At 31.6% G+C, this 24,283-nt stretch overlaps 2 protein-coding genes across 3 annotated transcripts; both read right to left on the reverse strand.

Annotated features, from left to right (window-relative positions):
* Positions 1-1,734: 1,734 nt before the first annotated feature.
* LOC129883365 (putative late blight resistance protein homolog R1A-3) lies at positions 1,735-5,859 on the reverse strand. Its single transcript, XM_055958016.1, has 2 exons — positions 2,086-5,859; positions 1,735-2,003 (listed from the first exon to the last, which is right to left on the reverse strand). Exons 1-2 carry the CDS (start codon positions 5,848-5,850, stop codon positions 1,971-1,973), a joined length of 3,798 nt encoding a protein of 1,265 aa, XP_055813991.1. The 5' UTR covers positions 5,851-5,859; the 3' UTR covers positions 1,735-1,970.
* Positions 5,860-7,983: 2,124 nt separating this feature from the next.
* Positions 7,984-20,522, reverse strand: LOC129883366 (transcription factor bHLH128-like). Of its 2 annotated transcripts, none has more exons than XM_055958019.1 (6): positions 19,944-20,522; positions 10,487-10,800; positions 9,696-9,833; positions 9,300-9,365; positions 8,757-8,825; positions 7,984-8,336 (listed from the first exon to the last, which is right to left on the reverse strand). In XM_055958019.1, the coding sequence occupies exons 1-6, from the start codon at positions 20,374-20,376 to the stop codon at positions 8,280-8,282; spliced, it is 1,077 nt and encodes a 358-aa protein (XP_055813994.1). In that variant the 5' UTR covers positions 20,377-20,522; the 3' UTR covers positions 7,984-8,279. The 2 variants fall into 2 exon arrangements, with proteins under 2 accessions (XP_055813994.1, XP_055813993.1); XM_055958018.1 differs by having other exon boundaries at positions 10,487-10,809; positions 19,944-20,521.
* Positions 20,523-24,283: the final 3,761 nt, after the last annotated feature.

Below are 24,283 nucleotides of genomic sequence, written 5' to 3' on the forward strand. Positions count from 1 at the left end.
AATTGGTATGTACTTATGGGTGGAAAAAAAGTTATAAGACTATCTTATCTTGCTTCTATTCAGTGGCCAAGGGTAGGGCTGTTCACAGTTTTGGTTAAAACCAAAACCAAATCGAAAATTTAACCAAACCGAAAAAAAAAAACCGACATTCAGTTTGGTTTGGTTTGGTTTGGTTTAATTTTAAATTTGAATAACCGATAATATTTGGTTTGGTTATGGTTATAGAAAAAAATAACCGAATAAATAACCGAACCAAACCGATAATTATATACTTAAAATTTATAATTATTTATATGTATAATATTAGTTTTTCATAAATAATTAAAGATATTTTATACGTTTTAATTATTAATTTAATATTAATATACTTATTTTTAAAGCTCAACAATCCAAACTCAACTCTCAAACCCAATTATAAATTCTAATAAACACTAAACAGCGGTTCGAGTCCAACAATCCAAGCCCATTAGCTCAATTCTCAAGCCCAATTCTAAATCCTAAATTCTAAATCCTAAATTTCTAATAAGCACTGAGCACTTGAGCAACATGCAGCAACATAAAGTAAAAGTTAAAACTTTAAAACCCTAGTATCTGTTTTCCTTTTACATTTTTGTTCCTCTCACGTTGGTTTCTCACAAAGTCACAGACTCACAGTCATAGACTAACAGTGAAGGCTCAAGAGCAAACTCAACTCCTCAACCCCAAGTATAAGATTGTCAAATTTTGAGAAGGTTTGTAAGGGGTTTTTCAAATTTTAAATTGATTTTAAGTTGTTTTCTTTTTTTTCCGAATGTTTAAGTTGTTTCATTTTCTGTTTTGAACCTCTGTGGTCGTGAGGAAAAAAGAGCTTCATAAGAATTTGAAGAATGTAGAGAGAGAATATTTGAATTATCTCGGCTAGTCATAAACCGAATAACCGAATCAAACCGAACCAAACCGACAATAACCAAACCCCGTGGTTATTATTTTACTTGGTTTGGTTATGGTTTTAGACATTTAATAACCGATTAAATTGGTTTGGTTATGGTTTTAATCAATAACCGACCCAAACCGAACCATGAACACCCCTAGCCGAGGGGTATGTTTATTGTGTATGTGCACTTAATTTGTCTTATGTGAAAACATAATAAAATGAATTACTTCATATAAAGCTGTAATTAAGTTAACATTAAGCCAATATGTATACTTTAGTATTAGGGAAGGATTATATATAGACTGCTAATCCTCTCCCCATAATTGTCACCAATCTTCTTATGCGCATTAGAGGCTTGGTCTATGTAAGTATACATAGAATGTATTACCTCTAATTTGTGTTCATTTGCAGTTTTGTTTTTCCATTTGAAGAAAGTGTCGATTTTATATTTTATTTTTTTACCCTTCCTTAGGAGCTCCGAGCTCCCACCTTTTTACTTCTTTGTTGACTCAAACTCACAACCTTCAGGCTGGAAGTAAGGGGTGCTTACCATCCGAGCAACTCCTCTGATACGAAAGTATTGTTAAATAGCAATAATATCCCTTTTGACATATTGTTTTCCTTTCAATTGTCGTAGCTTTTAAGTTTACAATACTTGCTTTAACTAACACTTATATTTTATAAAAATAACTTGTGTACCTGCATCCGTAATTGAATTGCAACTGCTGCATATAACGTATAAGATAAGGGAATATAGAAATCAATGGGGGAAAACAGTCACAAATTACAAAAACAAAAACGAAATGATGATCTGACAGTGATACAAAAGGCAACAGTAAAAGACCATCTGATATATATAAATTGGTCTCCAATCATACATAAAAAGAGTTTATCAATCAAAACAAACTTAGCAATCGGTACGCATGGGCGTTTCAGCAAGCCGCACGATAGACTGTCTGTGCTTTTGCTGCAGTTGTCAAATTCAAACAAATCCTCATGAGTTTGAGAGCTCAATTAACATAAAAACAATACCATTGTTGACAGGCACATACTTGATTCACAGCCGCCTTATATTCTCTCCATGAAAATCCTGCATTTTGAACATATAGTTTGCACATTAGATGAACGTTGATACTCAAAAACAGAACATATAGGAGTTTGTTTCTACTTACTTTGATAGTGATATCAATACGGTCGCATCCTTCAATCGCTTCGGCTTCTTCCTTAATTCTCACAGCTGAAGCCTTCAGAGATTTGTTGTTGGAGCAGTACATCAACTTAATCTGTTTCAGTGTTGGAATATCTGCAAAGCTAAGGGGGATCCCCTCAAGCTTGTCACACCAGTTTATAACAAGTGTTTCAAGCAGGGGAAAGGATTCCTCCGAGGCATCCCACCTTGAGATACTTAAGCCCACCAGTTTCAACATCTTAAGTTTATGGAACATGATATCTCCAAGGCACCACTCTTCTGATTGAGGAAAATCCGGAAACAATAATTGAAGATACTCCAGGCTTGGTAGCCCCGCAATGAAGGGAATCACGCTTTCTATATAAGACTCGAATAGTACCAACTTCTTTAAACTTGAAGGCAACTGTAACCCGGATAAAACTATGGGACAATCAAAGTAAAGGTGAAGTATTTGAAGCTGGGTAAGACTCTCCCATTTGAGACATAAAGGTTCTGCAGAATCTTTCCAAATATCAAGGTGAAGTTGTTGAAGATTAGGACACCTCCTTAATAACACATCCACCCTATCAACTTCCTCAATTGGAAATATAACCTTCCTTAATGTACTCAAATTTTCCAATTTAGAGGATCCTTCAAACATCCCATGCTTATCAAATTCAACTTCACCGATCTCAACATGCCTTAATTTTTCCATTTCCCAAAAAGACGCTGGTAACTGTACTACATAATCAAAATTCTTCACAATTAAAGTTTCTAGATAGGGCAGATGTGATTCTGGATGAAAATAGAATTTATCTGCCCAAACTGCAAGGTACTTCAGGTGATTTAGTGGATTGAATGTAGGTAACGACAAAAACTCCAGAGTGTAAGAACTCAAATCCAAGACCTTAAGAAGTCGCAATTCACTAATCTGACAGAAGGGAGTCACATCAATAGATTCTACTTGATTGGTCGTTATCAGTGACATCAAGTGTTGGTGGAAAGGCTTCTGTGTTTTGGAGACTAGAGATGCAAACTTGGAATGCTCTTCACTGAAACTGAAGCTCACTCGAGAGCTTCCCTTCCAATTCAAAGGTCGAAACTGGCTAGCATTCCCCTTCACTGCCAGAATAAACTTTTCTTCTCTACTCTTCTCCAAGCAAAAGTGAAGCACTACATCATGAACCTGACAGTATTTGACTTTACCATTATAACTTCTCCTTGAAACCATTACCACGTTACTGCTAATGAGATCCATCAAGTAATCTTCAGCAGATTCAATGTTCTCCACGAAGTCTTCCGCGATCCATAAACTAATCAATTTAGACACTGGAATACTTTCATCCTCCGGAAACATCCCCATATAAAGAAGACAAGGCTTTAAACAATTGGGTAAGTTATCAAAACTCAACTGCATAGTCGCCTGACTATATTCTTCCGACTCACGATCAAGATAGTCAAATAAAGCATCTTTCACCTCATTCCACCAAGATTCTTCCATTTTCCTTTTTTTGATTAATCCAGCTACCAAGACAACCACTAGAGGCAATCCCTTGCATTTTTCTGCAACTTCGTGACTCACATCTTGTAGATCAAGCGGGCAATCTTCCTTTTGAAACACTCTTTTCTGCAACAATTTGCAACTCTCTTCTGTTGTGAGGAATGGAAGAGAATAAGGATCAGTATGGTACTTGACTTGCACACCAACTTTCTCAAGTCGAGTTGTTACTACTATTCTGCTTCTATTTCCAACATCTGGAAAAGAAAGCCTTAAGTCATCCCATGCCATACAATCCCACATATCATCCAATACAATGAGATATCTCCTTCCAATTAGTCTTTTCCTCAACACGTCCGCAAGTTCGACATCCTTATCTACCATGTCCTGGGAAGTGGTAACTTGACTAAGAATCTCTTGTAATAGCTTTCTCCGGTTATATGTTTGGGAAATGATGCACCAGGCTCGAACATCAAAATGAGAAACAATGTTGTCGCTATTGTACACCTTTCTAGTAATTGTTGTTTTCCCTTGTCCCCCCATGCCTACAATTGGGACGACGTCTAGCTCATTTGTACCTCTAATCAGATACTGAATCATTTTTCCGGTTTCATTCTCAAAACCCACTATCTCCTCATCATTCACTATATTTCTATGTTGAGTTGGTAGATGTTTAGATGGCGCTACCACATAGTGAGGCTTAAGAGCAACGTCCACCGACCACATCTCAGCCACCTCCGCATTAATTTGCTTGATCTCTTTTAAGATTGTAGGAAGTGAGCAAAAAATATACCAAAAAGCATTATACTGAGCAAGAACAGAGTCAATGGCAACCTCAGCTTCATATGCCAAATTTATGGTACGTCTCTGAAGATCTTTAAGAACTTTATGTTCATGGTGCACCTTTGCAGCATCTCTGAAAACGGATGATAAAGATGACAGATCCTTCTCTAAAATGGATGTTAGAGATGATAGCTCTTTCTCCAAATTACCTAAAAGAGGTTTCATCAGGAAATCCAAACCAGATTTAGATTTCGACATCTTATTCAGTTTCCTTAAAAAAGAATCCAGAAAGCTCAATCCACCAAAGTTGGGGAACTGAGATGGAGTGAATTTTAAGGATTTGTAGTAAGTCTCCACTTGTGCCTTCAGATCTTTAGTTTTCTCCAATATCTGTATCGAGCAAAGATTTGTCTTGCTAGTGTCATCTTTGTTTATAGAGCTAGGAAGAAGCTTTTGAATTACATATAGAACATCACCCGCTATAGCTCCAACCTTTAGCAAGACCTCATTCAACCAGTTACCATTAACAACATGATTTGACACATCAACATCAAGGAAAACCAACAAGAACTCTATTGACACATCAATTTTTTGAGCAGATATATTATTAGGAAAGTTCTTGAGCTTTTTGTTTCTGAGATACATCAGCAAACTATGGAGATGATGAGAAAATCCTTTTGGTAATTTCTTGTCCTTGAAAGTTCTTGTTTGACTAAACTTTGAAGCCTTTAGTTCACTAAGAAAAATCTTCTTCATTTCCAGCTCCACTAACACAGTCAAGCATAATAGATAAGGAGGTTTATTCAAGCATAATAGATAAGGAGGTGTATTCACGATATCATACTCATATTTGTCATCCTCATCCATATCATCTACGAAATCAGAAAGAAGAAACACTGAAATAGCATGACAAAACTGTCCCACATTGTCAGTCATGAACTGAATTCGTGTCTCCAAACATTCCAGCTTCTCATCATCGACGTAACCTTTTATCTCTGTGGTATATAAGTATCTCAAAAATCTCATTTTCTTTTGAACAATTTTCAGTGGCTTTATATATTTGTGTACTGGAAGGTCTTCTTCAGGAGGGTCAGACCTTTCCAGTAATATCATCAGTAGATCATTTAGATTCTTTCCGAGGCAATCCATACATCCTAACAGACCAAAATCATTCAACTCATAATTGTAACTTAAAACGGTATCACATTCCAAGAATTCCAACAAATGTGATTCTATCCTTTCCAGATTATGGTTAGTTTTACATTCACCCCACAATACCTGTTGAAGCGCTTTTACAGTCAATTTGGCCTTCTTTGTGAGTTTGACTGGATCCGGCAAAAGAATATGATGATACTTTATAAAGGTTCTAAAAACTCTTAGCACGATTTCAAGTTTCTTAGTTTGATCAATCTTGGCTATACTCAGATTACCTCCATTCTTGATTCTACTCAGGTGACCTAACATTTCCTCAATTTCATTTTGAGCCATCTTCCGTAAAAAAATTCCTGCAAGTTCACCAACTCTTGGAATTAGTTTCATTAAGAGCAACATTCTTATTCATCTAGTGTTTGAAGCTATGTTTATGCTTGTGAAAGATTATACATCTTATGTACCATTTCATCTAACAAATTTTGCATATTTACCCTTTTCATATGGTAACTAAACTAATAATTATTTGCTCAAATATTCTTTCTTGATTCCAATTTTCTTCAACAAAGAAAGTGGCTTTCTAATATAATAACTATTAGTTGAGTGAACCATTTAAGAAATCAACTCCCTAATTTAGTATCAATAGGAAAATTGAAGATGACTTACAGTTAGTTAAATGGATGAAGGTTTGAATGTTTGAAGGAAGAAGGAAGAGTCTCTATACTAACAAGAGATGAACTGTAGTAGCAAGTTGCTGTAGGTGGTATCTGTAAATTGGCTCAGCTATATTATTTGTCTTTTTCTTTAGGAAAATACACTCATAAAATCCCCCAAAATTATATCCAATTTGGTACTTTCATACTTAATTATATACTTCTTTGACATTTGCTTAGCATATAAAGGGATTTTATGGTTGGGATTAGGGGTGTAAAAAATAAATTCCAAATATAGGTAATTCGTCCAAACTTTTATGGATTGAGTTTAAAATAATTTGTATTGGGTTCAATTACAACTTAACTCATTTCAGAAGAATCTTTAATTTAGTCTAACTTAATCTCTAATTTCAATCCGTTTTAAGACTCTTTATTTATATTGGTATAATATATATTCTCATATTAAATGTATGAATTATTATTTATTTTATTTCTTTAAGGATTAATCTATCTCTTTGTAAATTTTTATTTATATTTTCATGAGTTGAAATTCAAATTGTTGTTATAAAAGATAAATAATAATATGTTAAAACTATTGAAATCAAGCGGGTCATGACCCAATTCGATTTTTATTCCAATTGAGCCCAAAATACATTTGAATGGGTCATGACCCAACCCGATTTTTATTTCAACTCAACCCGCCATTTGACATTCCTAGATGAGGTATTGGGTCGGACAGGATGTTTTTGGTTAAAATGGAATATTTTCTATTTTATTTATTTTTTGTTTAAAAAATTAGATATCACGTCATTAAAAAGTGGACGGATGTATTTACTTTTAAACTGGAATGACCTTTTAAGTGAAATAACAAAAATTAGTGACATCTCAAATGACCTTATTCACCTATTTTTTCAATAGTTCAACAACCGTTTAAACAATGAACTTTTTATTCTAACCTAACTATTCATGTAATGTATAGAGGTCGATCCATTTTGTTAATCTTTCACAGGGATAGATTTGACTAAAAGAACACGTGCAATAAAAAATTTAAAAATTATAAATTTAGAGCTCGTTTGAATATGCGATATGAAATTATATTGTTATCAAAATTAAAGTTTTATATTTAATTTGTTACTTATATAAATTTTAGAAAGAACATAACCACAGTATAGTTCATGCCATACATGGGGAAAAGGGAAAAGATCGATTTTATGGCTCAGTACAAATGTCATTTTAGTTAAATGATTTTCTTTTGGAAAAATTAGAGTAGATGGTGATTCGGTTATTTTAATTATAAAAAAAAAAAAAATTATATGGTGTGTATTTGGTATACATTTTATAAATAGAGTGTATCATAATGTATATTCAGTGTATAATTCATATATAAGTAATTTATATTGTATGATCAGTATATACTTTTTATGACTTTTGATAAGTTATATTGTATAGTCACTGCATATTTTCTATAATTTTGATTATTTTTTATGTAAATAAAACATAGCTATATTTGTTGTAAACTAATTAGTTTATTGTATATATTTAAAATTGTCTCTTTTTTTCCACAAAAAATCAGTTCGATAAATAAAACACATGAAATCCTTATAGAGTAGGGTTATTGTTGCGAGTTGAGACTACAATCAAATAAGAATACTTTACTTTCTCTAACAACTTAAGCTTTTAGATAAAATAACCGGTCACACACTTCAACAATTATGTTTCTTCTTTTCAAATTTTAAATGGTTGTTTTCCAAGAACATAACAGAAAGCAAGAAAATGTCTAATTCACTCATGTTACATAAAAATGAAATAGAGAAAGTGGTTGTACAACATCATCCATTAGCTTTATGATCTTCAAGCAAAATAAACTCAAAACTAAATTAAAAATGTAAATGTTAGAGGGGAAAAAATTAGAAATAATCCAAAACAATCATATACGTGGTCTAACTGGGAAAAAGGGAAAAAAAAAAGAAAAAAAGAAGAGAGAGTTCACTTTTCAGCTTTAAAAAGCTAGTATGAAATTTACTTATGTACAAATTTGAGTTTCTAAGAAGCATAATAATGGTGAAAAGAATCCTTTTAAGTCAATCTTCAGCTAGAGTGCTTCCTCCCATTTTGTTATTGACTTGATTTCTTACATCCACATTTGCAGTTTTCAAGTTCTGTATTCAGATTCTGCATAAGAATAAGAAAATGTGAAAAATATATTTACTACTTCAGTCACAACTATAAAGGTGGGGCTAGAAAATTTATCATTTCCCCTCATCACTAATTTTCTGCAAAATATACTTGACATCCTCAATCCCAAAAAATTATTCACAATTTAATTTAACTTTAAGGTTAAAATGTTCGGTTTGGTGTAAACATCATGTGAGAATATAAGATATGTTGCTCGGACCAAAATTGTTGTACCAGTGTCTAATCCTCCAAAAATGCATAGCTTTTGGAGGATCTAATCTAACACACCTAACAGTATCTTTGAAGAATCCGAGCAACATAGAACATAAGTGTTTTAATTTCATAGCTAGGTGCATGCAACATGATAGATCAAGTAAAGCTGCAAAGTAGAAAAGGTTGATCAATTTATTCACCCACCTGAACCTGATCTTGAAGGGTTCGAATGTGCTGCACTGCTAGATCCAGCATGTCAGCGTAGCTCGTTTGCTGCGAAAACAAACAAGAAAATATTGTTAATATGGGAGTGTAGCTCGTTTGCCACAATAAAACTTGCAATTCAAGCATGTTCCAATAAGTGCCAACTGAGAAGATATTGTGAAGTGGAACATAAGAAAAGCAAGCGTACAATCAAGATTACTGAAAGACTAGTTTTTTCTTTATACAAAAAATCTGTACATATTCAATAAATTGATGGTTTAACAGCATTTTAGCACGCCAAGTAACAATTATCCAATTGAATAGAAATCTTGGAAGTACCATTAGCCACTTCCAATCGCTAGTTTTCTTTGTTTTATGCAAACATGATTACACAGTTATAAAGCATATGAAGCACTACATAAATAGCTATGCTTTATAGCAGAGATATAATGCAAACACTCCCTCCCCTTCCAACACCATAAAGACATTTCTCATGATACTTTTCTATCCGAAAGAAGTTAATGTGACATGAGCAAACTATACCTTGTCCATGTTTGGAACAAGATCTTGTAATTTCTTTAGCTTCCCACTAATTCTGGTTCTTCTCTCCTGCATAGAATAAGAAAAGAAAAGAAAAGAACGTTCATTATCACATATTAGCAAAAACAAAACATAGCTATGATGATCCAAATTTTGAGGGAAAGTCTTTCAAATGCCGCGATTACTACTATTGTTACATAATGGCAAAATTGGCATTTAAAATCAGTGGCTGGAAGAGTTTCATCAGCTTCAGATAGTATCTTGAACTTCATTCTCAATCAAAGCCATATAAAATGAAACGGAGCAAGGGAAAAATTTGATAAAGTTCAATTGGATTTTTATTTTTTTGTTCATTATAAGGGCCAAGTAAAGGAATGACTTGAGAAATTTGAAGATCACCCTTTCTGCAATGCTTCGAGGATGAGTAGCACAACCACGCTTGGCACGAATTTTGCAAGGAACCGAATCCTCAGGGATGTGAAGCAATCTATCCATAGATGCCATTTCTAGTGCTGTCTGAGACAAGCCAAACTGAAACTGAAAATAGTTCAAAAATCAGAAAACATTAGTTCATCCTCCTACAAGTAATGAAATTACAGTTTTCATCAATATTTGTGAGAGTTAGGCACGAAAAACATGATTGAGTATGCCAACATGGAGTATTTTGCCTGTTTTATTTTACACTCTTCTGCAGAAAGAAAACACACGTATATACAAAATGTAGTAGTAAGGTTGTTTAGGGGATAACTGTAAAGGAAGTATGTCTATCGCTGTTGACATGTTGAAATCATAAACAGTGAAGGTTTATGTGTTTTCTGATAGTGACTATCAAATTCATATTAGCAGGAAGAAAGAAGAAAGGTAGGGAATTAGGGATAAAAGAATGCCGAGAGAAAAACCAAATCGTCAACTTTTTGAAAGATTACAAGTAATAGCATGTTGAAGGAAAAAAAATCAGATTTTGAAACAGTTGTAAGGTCACCAAATCAAAGCACATGACATTTTTCCATCTAGAAGGCTAACATCATTAAAATGAGATCTCACTTTTTCACATAAATACTGTTAAATGTTAGGCTTATCACATGCACAACTCTCGAATTCAGGAAAGGAAACACGACCCTTAAACACTCACAACTAAAAATACAATTTCTCCAGAGAAACATACTTTCACAAAGTTTCAGTTATATTACCTGAGTTTCCCCGTCATCGAGCCCATTGACAATGTCATTGCTAATGTGCTTGGCTCGTTTGCTTGGTGTGACAGAGAACATTATAGAATTGTTATCTTCCCAAGAACCCATAGAGAAACTACTTGCACTGGCATAAGAATGTGTTGACTTTCTGTGGCCATTGTCTATACTGGTCCCTTCAATATCCTCATTTTCCTCTGCTATTTGAGAGAGAGCTTCTTGCCTAGTGAAGCTGAGCTGAGAGTTCAGCCTTGTTATTCCCCGGCCACTATCTCCACTGCCTTTCGAGTTATAGCTTCCTCTCCCCATTGAAACTGAAAACCCTAACATCAAGTCAAACTTGAATTATATTACGAATCACAACCATAACGAGTTCTTGTTTACCAAATTAAAATCACTACAAGATATGAATCTGTTCGTGAGTGACACCTCTAATTGCCACAAAAAGTAGCATTTTCGTGGCGACAAAAATGTCGCCACAAAAGCTGATAGTTCTAGTGAGACCCTTGTAGTCTCCATGGAAAGTAACATTTAATGGAGACTATACTTCGGTCACTACAAATATGTATCAAATATCCTGCTGAAAACAAACTTTAGCTGAAAAAGTATTTGGTTCATTTGACTCTGTATTGTAAGGTTTCTTTGACAAAATTGAAGTATATTACAGACAACATAAAGAGATTTTCTTTTCCACATTAAATTGTTCGCCTTTCATTGGGTATCTTAATTGAAGTCTTTGTTTGACTAGGTATGGATATTACTACTCAAACTAAAGTTAACAACAACGACAACAACACACCTAGTATAATCCCACAAGTGGATCTCAAGAGAATAAGATGTACGCAGACATTACTCCTACCTTTGTGGGATAGAGAGGTTATTTCCGGTAGATTCTCGATTCAAAAAAGATGATCTACTAAAGCTACATTAGATAAAATCTAGTTTGGTCAATTGAGTAGTAAACTTCCTCAAGGGTTATGGGAGTAATAATGGAATAAAAACTAACCTATGTTGCTTGGATCCTCATAAATGCCGCCGCTTGTGTGTGGATCCTACTAAAGTTATTGACGTTCTGACGATCCGTCATGGGTCTGGCAGCATTTTTTGAGGATTTGAGCAACATAGCGACTAACAAGAATCAGATTGAGCAAATCACACTAATTTTCCTTCTGTGTGGTGTTATGATGTGAGCTCTAAGGAATTAAAACTGTTTCTAACATTTGGCTACTATAAGAACAGCAAAAGATGATTAATCAGTCTGTCAAAGGATTAAGAAGAAGAATGTAGGTTAGCCAAAATTGAAACAGAAAGTTCTCAAAAATAATCTTAAACTTTGTTAGTTGCATTAGATTATTGTAGGAAGAATAAAACTACAATAAAATTATAAAAATACCTAAGTATTTCCAAAAGGTATCTTTTTAAGAGCTAATGAAATTCTTTGTGATTCCACATATCACAAGAATGACCAATGCACTGAACCTCTTTTAACAAAGGTTATTTTGCCAAACAAAAAGAATGATAATTTGTAGAAAACCATGTTTCAAATTAACATTTAGATTACATATAAGCAACTCTATAATTCCAAGGAATTGCAATGCAGTTGTAGGCTTGTAGCCATTTATATTGAGTATGTTGCTTCTTGGAGCTCAATTATTTCTAACCAAAGAAAAGAAGAAGCTGATTATTGTGTGCTGAGAATTTTAGACAGCCTTGTGTTCATTTTACTTGTGTTCATACTCTACTAATTCACCGATACCTGGTACCGTTTAACTTTACAAAATTTTAGATCACAATTGAGTCATTTCTCATAAAATTTCCAATTTGCTCACAGTGGTCTAAGAGATTAAAGATTCATAAATTGCAAGAGTAAATAAAAACAGGGTCATCTGCTAAACAGTTGCAGGTAAAATTTGCTGAAAGTGTCTTAGAAGGGGAGAAAAAAGGAGTTTGGTTTTAAAAAACATCAATTATTGAAAAACTAGTGAAGCATTCAAAAACATTGGGCTGGTTTTAAGTGGCGTCTAAGATATAAATTATTTATTTATAATAAAATAATGGATTATAATAAAGAGCAAGTGGGAATAACGGGTCAAGTAAATACCCATGCACGTGATAACAGACCAGTCATGGAATTTTAGGAGCTGTTTGGTGAATGCAACTTGACCTCAAAATAAGCAAAAATAGATTCAACGAATCTTAGGCACAATCACCATCAATTAAATAAGTACAGAGACAAAACCTTTTCCAATATTATTTTATTGGCTAGTTGGTACTTTGGAATTTTATATAATGTCAACTTGCTATCTAAAAGTGTTTACCCCACAAAAAACAAAGAAAAAAGCTCACTTCCTCCGATAAGGAGCTTCTTACTAAGATTATGATTAAGGAAACAAGACAATGATATTTTCTATATTGTTCATTGGGGCCCAACTGCCAATAAGAATAAAATAGAAAATTTAAAATTAAAGAGTTTTATTGTATCATTAATCTTACTAATAAATTTTTAAGTTGTGTGGACGTCGCACTTATATCGAATTCTCTAAAAATTTAATATATTTGGAGAATCCAATACACATCCATTGATATTTTAAAAAAATTTGAGCAATATAGATAAACTTTGCAAAAAAAATGGTGCTACATAAATGAAATAAAACGAGTAATATGTTTCCGAGTTACACTTGTTTAAATAATTTTATTCATTATTATTTTGTTGGATTAAAGAAAAGAGAACTACAGCATAACTAAATGGATAAGACTAGTCCTCAGAGAACCACATCAACCTCTTATGTATAGAATAAGGTGGGAAAAATAAAGTAACCCAAACACCACTTGATTGACCCATTCAAGTCTGTATGACATTAATGAACATGTTCAGTTCATACACACATAAACTTAAGAGACTAATACAACGATTAAAGGTCTAATAGTAGACCTAACCTAGAGTATATATGTATAATTTTCTTTAAAAAGTATTAATACAGATTAAGTTGCCTTGTTTCGTGGTCAAACCATACACACATTGTTGGCAAAAGATCATTGAAACCACCTTATTAGTTGAAAACAGACTCTATTATATATATACCAAAAAGATTGTAAAGCTTTTGACATTTGACAATAAAATAAGCATAGACTTATTAAGGATCTAGCAACCATAAACTAATCATACAAAGGTCAAGTGATTTTTTTAAAATCGAAAATCACGAAGATTAGAAGTGCATGATTCGAAATTTGATTGATAATAAATCCATCTTTCTAATCCTCTCCACTTGAATAGTAGATTTGTATATAAGGCATATTTTCGTGATATACTCTTAAAATATATCACACATTATGTTCTTACGACTAGACCAAACCCCTCGGACTGAAAAGATCAAAACTTGACTCTTATTTTAATTCAATATAGCTAGAATAGACACGAACTTGACTTCCAAATGCCACAAGTAGGATCCATATTTTTCCAATCTTCTTCCAAGCATTTGATTTTTTAAGAAGTAATAAATTTAATATGTGTTGTGGGAGGTACATTTCTTTCTTCAATATTTTTATCATAGCTTTTTACTTTTATTTTTTAAAAATCTTTTTCTGAATAATGATTACTTTGAATACAGGATTGTAAATAACATATTTACACCACAAGGGTAAGGATAAGGTCTACTACGTAAATCTCATCTTTTTCAGACTTCACTTGTGAAAATCTATTAGACATGTATGTTGTAGTATGTGTTGACACGAGGTAATAGATACTCTATGCAATTAATTAGATACGTACAAGCTAGTCCAAACAATAATGGTTATTAAAAAATCTAAGTGACAAAGTTTTTTGCTACATAAACTTAGAATGTACCGAGTCAAGGGTTTATCGAAAATAACATCTCTATCTGTACAAATAAAAATAAGTATTGTGTATATTCTATCCTCAAACCTCGCGAGTAGAATTATAGTGAATGTGTTGTTGTTACTTATAAGCTCAAGAGTGTCAAATTGCACGAGTTGCATCTAATTCTTCTCTAACCCCAGTCCACCTCAAACCAACCTCTAAAACTTTGAAAAAAATATTAACGAAAAAGGGCCTAAAATATTCTTGAACTATTGAAAATGGTACTAAACCACCCTCCATCCACCTATTAGCTCCAAAATACCCCCGACGTGTATCTTTAGGTCCTATATTGCCCTTATTTTTAACAGCCTCTAATTTAACCTCAATTAATAAATTCATTAATGATGTGGCACTCATCTATTGATTACCCTATAATTAACCTAAACTAATTAAAAACACACTCATTTCCAAATCAAATCAACCCACCCCAAATCAACTAGACCCGCCCCAAATTAATTTAACCCATCCCCCAAATAAAGCTAACTTACATATTCCCATCTCTTTCCTTGTTCTTCGTCTTTCATCATCGCTTCCTCTTTTTTCGGAGAAAATCAAATTATTAGTTTCCTTCTTTATTTCTCCTGCTCTATCATTTCATCTCTTTCTATTTCCTCTTCTCCAAAACCCGAATTTCATCTCTCTCTTGTTTATAACATCCGTCTAATTCTTCAAGCAGTTGATTTTTATTTTATTCCAAAAACAGCACATGTAGACTTCAATCTCATATGAATGTTTTTGTTTCTTCCATCAATTCTCACCTATTCACATATACTAATACAATCAATTAGTCAAATTATTTTTTACTCAAGATGGTACATTTATTCAGCACGTCTTCATCATTAGTTAGAGAATTCTTGAGTAATTTGTTGAAAAATAAAAATGAATCTGATATGGAGAGAACGCAAATTTGAACAAAATATGGAGAGAACACTGCGGAAGTTAACTATGCAAAGCTTACAGGATGAACAAATACATAAATTTTATTTAACTAACTCCAACTGATTGATAAACAACCAATGTGCCATCAGAAGTAATATGATCCTACATGTTGGGCGGATGGATTAAATAAACTTGGGGCAGGTCTCTTTGAGTTGGTGCGGGTATTTGAGAATGGGTGTGCTTTTAAATTAGTTTAGATTAATTATAAGGTGATCAATAGATGAGCGCCACATCATTAATGAATTTATTAACTGGGCATAAATTGAAAATCGTTAAAAATAAGGATAATATAGGACCTAAAGATAGACGTCGAGGGTATTTTAGAGCTAATAGGTGGATGGAGGGTAATTTTATACCATTTTGAATAGTTCAAATATATTTTAGACCCTTTTTTCAAAATATTAATTAGTGGTAGCTTATGAGATTCTATCTTAAAGAAGGATCCAGCATGATTAATGACTAAATTAATTAGTTAACTAATACCAGTGGTTTCATTAACAAAATGTTGTGGGCGATTGGAAACTTAGCAGACACACATGCATTCACCTTACCTAAATGTGGAACCCACCATTACATGTCACTAAGAGTTGAGATAGGATTAAGACCTACCAATTAGCTCCACGAATCTCCTAATTTGCCCTCAAATAGATATTTTTTCCGTTTCATTTTAGTTGTCATAGATTTTTTTTAGAGTCAAATTATATGAATTTTGACTAATATTTTAAAATATATTTTTTTATCATATTGATATGAAAAAAATTGTAACTTATAGTATTTTTCGTATAGTTTTTGAATATCTAATTTTTTACTTTATAATATTGAATTAAAATAATATAATTTAACTTTAAAAATTAATCAAATTAACTTTCAAAAAACACAACATAACAACTAAAATAGGACGAAGGGTGTAAGTTTTTTTAAAAAAGAGCAACAATAATTTGCGGCTGCTTACGTTATATAAATTCTAAATTAGGAAACTAATTCCGTTTACCTAGCTAACCTTAGATTGTTCCCCTCTACTTTTTATGAGGACTAAGATTTGAAGTGTACGGGATCATAGTAAATTTGACTATCTGAAATTTCACTTTATAGGTTAAAGGGTTCGATTCTCCATCTTGTAATTATTTTCTTTTCCATTTTTGCTTTCCTAAACAAAAAAAAATAAAAAATTCAAAGTATATGACTTCGTAATCTAAACCATTTAAGTTATTGAGTTCTAAAGTAAGAATTTATACACACTAAAAGCATTTCTAAAGATACATACACGATTTTAATCAAAGCTATCGAGTTCTTTATCATATGTTTCAAAAATAATGATGCATTTCAATATTTGAAAACAATTTAGCTTTAAATTTTATTTTACCTTTAATGAGAAACGTTTATGGTAATATTGTTGGGTATTTGTCCTGAGTTTCTTTTCATAATTGGATTTTCTTTTTCTAAAGGAAAACACAAAATTTCTATATTTGGCTAGTCTTTTTTTTTGTAGAAAAAGCTTAATAGCTCAATAAATAGAGGTTTATCTTTCTAACTTGATACCATTCTTGTGTAGGGGGAGAAATAGTGAAACACAAGTATTACATTAACACGTGTGTGAACCTCTTTGTATTTCGAATGAATTGTGTGAGGTTATATTGTGTACTCTCTTTTATATAGTAAATTGTTTATCTCCTCTTGTGAATGTAGGTCGATTGACCGAACCACGTTAAATGTTTGCGTCTCTTTTGATATATTTCTCGTTTCTCTTCTTTTTCATAGTCTATCGAAATTTTCTTTGCTAACTTTTGCATTAAACCTAATTATTTTCGATCCTAACAAGTGGTATCAGAGCGAGGTTAAAAACGGATGTTCATCTTGGCGGGTTTAGTTCTAGTCGCAACCTATTTGACAGTAGTAACGAATATTTTGGTTGAGAAATTTTGTCAAAGAGGTTCTTTGTGCAAGACAAAGATTTAATGGAGGAGATTTTGAAGAAAAGATGCAACCAACCTGTTGAAAATTATATGAAAAAGGTAGAATAAATTTATTTTGTCAGAAATTTAGGATAAGGGGGAGATTTGTTGGACATTTTCCCTGAGTTTCTTTCCGTAATTGGGTTTTCCTTTTCCTAAAAGGAAAACATAAGGTTTCATATTTGGTTAGTCTTTTTCTCTTGTAAGAAAAAGTTAATGACTCTATAAATGGAGGTTCATTCCTTCTAACATATAGCATTCACAAATGTAGTTTTAGGGGCTTTAAGAGTTTTGTGTAGGGGGGAATTTGTGAGACACAAGTGTTACGTAAACACTTATGTGAACCTCTTTGTATTCTAAGTGAATTTTTAAGGTTATATCTCTCGATATTGTATACTCTTTTTTATATAGTGGATTGCTTATCTCACTTTGAGGACGTAGGTCAATTGACCGGACCAAATTAAAGGTTCAAACCACCTGATTATTTCGGTCCTAACACATACATGTGTTATGGCATGTTTAAAATCACAAATTTCAAAAATCATAGAGTAAAACAAATTACAAAATAAAATTATGATACATAATTTGGAACGGGTAGCAAAATCACATCTTTTTTTTTCTAAATAAATAATGTTTTTAAAGAACTTCAACTTGCCAAACGATTGATAATTGGGACTAGAGGGAGTATAATCCTTGAATTGTAATGAGGATTCAATTTACAAACACGAACTACTAAAATCTAAAATCTGGTTTAACATAATTTCTGCATTTTTATTTACTTGTCAAATATTTTCTAATTTGATTTTTTTCATTTTACTTGTCAATTTTGACAAATCAAGAAAGGATAATTTTTTTTCTTCCTAATATACCTTCAATTTATTAATATTGAGTTAATATCTTTAAAAAATGTAGTAAGTAAATATGTTTAAAACTCTAAAGATTAATAGGAATAAAATAGTAAACTCACTACACCAATTATTGTTTTCTTAATAAGTGTGTCAAGTCAAAATTTAATAAGTAAGAAGGAACGGAGGGAGTATTTGTCAAGATTGAAAAGTATAATTGGAAATTGTAGAAGGTAGACAGATAAAAAGATCAAACTGTTTTTGAAATGTTTCATTTAAGCCAACGGTCTATTGATTGGAAATAATTTTTTTATCTTTATGAGATAAATATAATATTTGTGTACACTCTATCATTTTCAGACTTCACTTATAAAATTGTATTAAGTATGTTAATATTATTAAATTTACGTACACTCTATCATTTCTAAACTCCACTTATGAAATTGTATTAAGCATGTTAATGTTGTTGTTGTAAACGGATAAAAAGAATAGGCACAAAGATGGCACTCACCATAGGAAAACGTAATATTTTCGTTGTTCATTTTATGTGAGATTCAATATTTGATGAACATATAATCTTTAAGTTTTATAAAATAAATATTATATATTTAAAAATTACTTAAAATGTAGTATAAATTTAATAATTTATAATTCAAAATATTTAAAAAGTATATAAAAAAATTATGATAAAAAAATTCCTTTTAACTCACCAATATAGTAGCTACATCGTGGGGCAAATGAAGAACCTTTTTAGGTTTAAAAGTTAAAAGTACTAATCATATGGAAGGAAAGGAAAAAATGAATTTGCAAGTTGTAAGGAGGTAATAAAGATTCTTTTAGTACTAAGTATGTCCTTTGAACATATACATAACTCTCTTTATCTTTTGGTAGGTTTTTTTTTAAGCAACTTGTTAGATGTAATTAATAAGACAAACTCAATAACTCTAAGCATCTTTCCCCACTTACTCTTTATGTGTCCTTTTTTTTTGAGTAATTAATTATATGTGTAAGTGCTCAACTAGTTAGTTTATAGCGTCTAATTGTGACATAAGTAAATCTTACTTTTGTACTCTAATCTCATGACAATTCATTAAGAAGTTAATATAGTCCAATGGATGATCAATATAAGATCAAATGGCTTCATTAATTGGCTTTATCTACAAGAAACCTACCTTCTCATTTCATCTATAGCAAATTACAACTTTTTTTTTTCAAAAGGTCGCTAGATACACTAATTAAGCTTTTGCTATACCTGGAGTCTAGGAAAGTACCAAACTATAAGTATCTATTGTACATAGAATTTTATCATGCAAAAAAATTATTTCCACAATTTGAACACATGACCTCAATTCTAATTGACCCATCATCTAATTTTAATCATTTACTACACAACTAGCTTCTTAACTGAATTTGATAAGGTTTTAGTATAAAACTAAGACTCCGTCTTGTGCGACACTCTTTTATATTTAGTCTATTTTTGAATTTTCTGAACTTCAAACTTTTCATTTCACACTTAGTAACGGGACATGCTCGAATAACTATAGAATTGTCATAACATATTTAAGCACAGAAAAAAATTATTTCTTTCCTAAATTTTATGCGGAGACAAACTTGTCCTATGTTTATATGTAAACGAAAGGAATTTTTTTAAGTTTGTTAATTTATGCAAAGTTTGTTGGGATTAGTCAATTAGCAAAGCCAGCTCTGATTGGTTAAATAGTCACCAAAAGCTGAAGACTTTAGCAGCCAAAAAGAAAACAAATGGAAAGGGATCATATACAGGAAGGACAAATTCGTCATTTCAGATTTCAATTAGGAAAAAGGAAAGTTTTCTGAAAACTTACCAGTATCACCTGCAGCAGTAGCAAGTTGATTAAGAAACCTAGCCGGTGAACTACTATGTCGAACCAACGGCGTCGTTGAATTCGTCGGCAAAACTCCACCGCCCCCTCTGCCGGAACCAGCGCCGCCGATTGTTAATTCATTGAAACCAATTGACCTCTGTAAATTTGATTGTTCCTTCGCTTTGCTTGTAGATTCCAAATTTAACGAAGAAGATGCTAAATTGGACGGAAAATACAGTGAAGTACCAAGGTGTGAGTGATGAGATCCGTGAGAGGCGAACTCGTTATTACCATTAACGACGGATTCAACTGCTGTAGTTAAAAATGATCCCGGAGCTGAACCGTAACGGGTGAGACCACCTCCCCCTCCAGCGGTGGTGCTGCTGTGGCTCATTGAACCTTGAGATGAAGAAGATGATGATGATGGATACATTTGAGTAAACTCAATTTGAGAATTGTTTTGAATTGGATATGTTAGAGATTTGGAGCTTGAGAACTTAAAGAGAGAGAGGTGGGTGGGGGAGGGTGTAAGAGGGAAGAGCAAGTTGGGAATAAAAAAATGAACAAGTGCTATACTTGTTTGAGGAAAAGTCTTGAGCCAATGGGGTTTTGTTGTTTTTGTGATTTTGTCTCTACCTTTTTAATAGAAAAATAATATAAAAGGGGTTAATTTTAAAATAATTTTTAAGTGTTTTTTAATTGCTTATTTAGTTGAAATGGGTGGATAATTTATTTTAGGATTAACAATTAGTACTTGGATATTACTGAGCGTGGAATAGTAATCTCAGGATAACTTATTTAGAACAAAATATGTAAAATAACAAAAATATCCATCTTAAACTCTCTTTTGTACACCATTTTTTACATGCGTGTATATTAACATAAATTTTAATAACATTCACAACCTTAATTTATCGTTGTTTTTGTGATAATATATTTTTTAATTAAAAAAATTACATTTTATAAATACAATTTCTATTTATGAATATATTATAAGTTGAATTTATTTGTTTAATTCTTATGTTTATTTATATTTTGATTTCTCTTAAAATGTTCACTCCGCTACTAAATTATATATTTTTAATTAAATAATTTATTACACACTTAAAACTATGTTTCATATATCAATTAAAATGTAGATAACTTTAGAATGTTGATAATTTTAATAATAAAATTTCTTTTACTTTAATAAACTGAAAATGAAAGTTTTATTTTTAAGTTAAATAAGATGGAAATTTTATTTAGAGCTAAATAAGATGGAAGTTTTTTTTAAAAGCTAAATAAGATGAAAGTTTTATTTTTAAAACACACGGCACAATCATGAAAATGCATACACAAAAATATTTAAGTTAAATAAGATGGAAATTTTATTTTTAAGCATGAATAATTAAAGCTTGGAAAGAAAAAAAAAACTAAATAAGGTGAAGGTATTTTTGTAAACAAACAACTTATTTTTAAAAATTATGCAATGAATATAATTTTGAATATGACAAACCAACAAGCAATAAAAATTACTCTTAACATAACTAATCTCAGCATAACTTATCCCAACATAATTAATCACGTCATAACTTGTAACCAAATCAAATGACCCCAAAGTGTACTATATCTTATCCTACTAAATCATTATATCTATAATTCATCCGATTCAATTTTTTTGACACACTTTCATTTTCAAATCATTTTGTGAATTATTATTTTATCTAGAGTATAGTTCAATAACGTAACTCATGAGACGGAGGTAGATGTGAAGAATGATGCAAAAGTTATATCAAAGAGACGAAGTTTAAAGTATTTTGAATCCATAATTCAAGAAAACAAGAAGATTGATGATAATGTGGTACGTTGCATTAGTGTGGGGAACGGTGGGCGAAATTGAGGCTCACAACTGGAGTTTTCTACGATAAGAATGTATCGCCGAGGTAAGTTATAGAATAATAATTAGACCGACATTGTTGTATAGGGAAGAGGGTTGACTAGTTAAGAATGCACAGGTTGAGATCAAGAGTAGTCATGTAGGCATACTATGAGGGATATGATTAAGAATAAAGCTATACCAGTGCAAGATGTGTGTTGCTTCTGCGACGGACAAAATGAAGAAAGTGATATTGAGATGGCTTGAACATGTGAAAAGGAGTTACACAAATGTAAGATGTAAGAGCTTGACTATATCATGAGCTCAGGGGTGGCTCAACGTAATTGGAGGCCTAAAGCGAAATTTTAGTTAGAGGCCTAAAATCTAAATAAACTTTATACGTATTTATTTATTTTTCTAACTTTTTAGATGCATATTATTACTTAATTAATATATTTTTTATAAATGATTTCTTAGAATACCTTTTTATTAATTATTAGTTTTAGGTAAGATTTTATCATTCAACATTGAAAAACATTTTTTTTCTTGAGACAATTATTATATGAATTGTTAACATAATTCTATAAGTAATAAGTTGATAAACTTTAAATAAAGATAAGAGTTAGAACCATAGAATTTGATTCAAGAAGTTGATGACTTGGTATTCCTGCTCTAATATGTTTGTTGTAAATTGTAATACTTGAAAACCCAAGAAGAAATAAAAAGAGAATTTGTAATTCACTTTGTTCAGCACTTTTCGACTATTGAATCATATTTTTGACAGTGTATTACTCTAACTTATCAAAGATTCTCAAGATTTGAATAAAGAGAGTGAAAAATGAGTTAAAATAATAATAATAATAATAATAATGTGAGTGTTAACAAAGAGAATGTAAGAAGACAAAACAATATTTTCTTGTTTTCTTCTATTTGAATGAAGTTAAGGAGGGTAAAATAATATATATTTTTTTTACTTTTTATCATAAATAACAAATTTTTCTATATAAAAAAAATTAACACATAATTTATTATTGGTAAAATTTGAGGCGCTCAGACATATGCATTAAATTTTATAAGCAAGAACCGCCCCTGCATAAACTAGGGGATGTAAAATTAGGCTGAAAAGAACTAAAAGAAATATTATCAGAGTACGGTTAAAAAAGAAAAGGTATGATTATGAGAGTACTAGATTTGACAGAACTTCAACTTATTGAGTACATGAGCCAAGATATAGAAAGATTTGGAGATCGAGGATTAAGATACGTAGAAAGTTAGTAGGTAGCCGAGTGTTGTCTTATTATATGTAGGAGAGGTGGGGCACATTCTTCTCCACTTCTCTTGATTTGGCCTTTAGTAGTAGTATATAATAATTGTGTATTTTCTTATTCTTTTATGTGTATACTATCTCTTACTACATTTGCTTGTACCTTTCTATTTTATTGTCATGTTTTCTTAGCATCGTGCTTTGATAATATTCGTTTTGTGTTGAGGATCTATAAAAAAAAAATATCTCTACTATACAAATATATAAGGATAAGGTATAAGTACATATGTTCTACTTTTCCTGAACATGTATACCCTTGCCCCACCTCCTTCCTCTTCTACATTGATTGTTTCATCCTGTCGGGTCCGGCCGGGCCGATTCGAACAGGTGTAGGCTTGACCCGGCCTCAATCCAATCCTTATTGTTCAACTTGCTACATATCTGGTGTGCCAAAGCATCCTGTATAATGCATGTGAAGCAACACTATACTGGCAATTGCACTTACCATTGACATAGCCAAGGCACTAGAAGTTTGTCCATTCCACAAGGATTTATAGAGGATGATTAATTTATCTATTGAAGTTTTGATCTGATTTTGAATATTATATTTTTAAATACATATATAAAAAATAAATATTGAAAGATTATGTAAAAAGTACTATATACAAATCATAATAGTTGATACAATAATTTAAAATATTTATAAGAGATATAAAAAGACTACTTAAAAAATTGTTCAACATTTAAAATTTGAAAAATACCTTATAAATTGAGATGAAGAATGTATTATGTTGTTGATGTGTTGATATTGGTCGAGAAATCAATTGGTCACATTAATTATGTATATGTAGTTGCATAGAACATACAATTAGGTTAATATGTGTGGATGCATGTTAACTCAATTTTCATTATATTGCACCGTGGTCACTAAATTATACTCCCCTCGGTTGATGTTGCTTGTCATTTTATTAAAAATAAATGCTGTAAAATAATTATCATTTTAAATAATTTAAATATAATTAATTAATTATTTTCACTTTTAGTACTCTTAGTCATAGATATAAAAAAAATATTAATGTAATGCAAAAGAGAGAAGTATTAAATTGAGAGGAGTAATAAATAAAAATAATTTAGTCAAATTACCCTCTAGTTAAGTATTTCTTATGAGGCCGGCGTGTGCAAAACAAAATATGACAAGTAAAATGAATCGGAAAAAGTATA

Source organism: Solanum dulcamara, chromosome 3 (genome assembly GCF_947179165.1).
Source record: "Solanum dulcamara chromosome 3, daSolDulc1.2, whole genome shotgun sequence".
Taxonomy (NCBI): Eukaryota; Viridiplantae; Streptophyta; class Magnoliopsida; order Solanales; family Solanaceae; genus Solanum; species Solanum dulcamara.

Bases quoted from the DNA above. Each gene is read 5' to 3' on its own strand.
- LOC129883365 (XM_055958016.1), bottom strand. From the start codon at position 5,850: ATGGCTCAAAATGAAATTGAGGAAATGTTAGGTCACCTGAGTAGAATC. The intron at 2,004-2,085 runs GTAAGTAGAAAC...TTCAAAATGCAG, and splicing joins GTATTGATATCACTATCAAA to GATTTTCATGGAGAGAATAT.
- LOC129883366 (XM_055958018.1), bottom strand. From the start codon at position 20,376: ATGTATCCATCATCATCATCTTCTTCATCTCAAGGTTCAATGAGCCAC. The intron at 10,810-19,943 runs GTAAGTTTTCAG...ACTTGATGTTAG, and splicing joins TACTGCTGCAGGTGATACTG to GGTTTTCAGTTTCAATGGGG. The intron at 8,826-9,299 runs GTATAGTTTGCT...TTGTTTTCGCAG, and splicing joins TTGTTCCAAACATGGACAAG to CAAACGAGCTACGCTGACAT.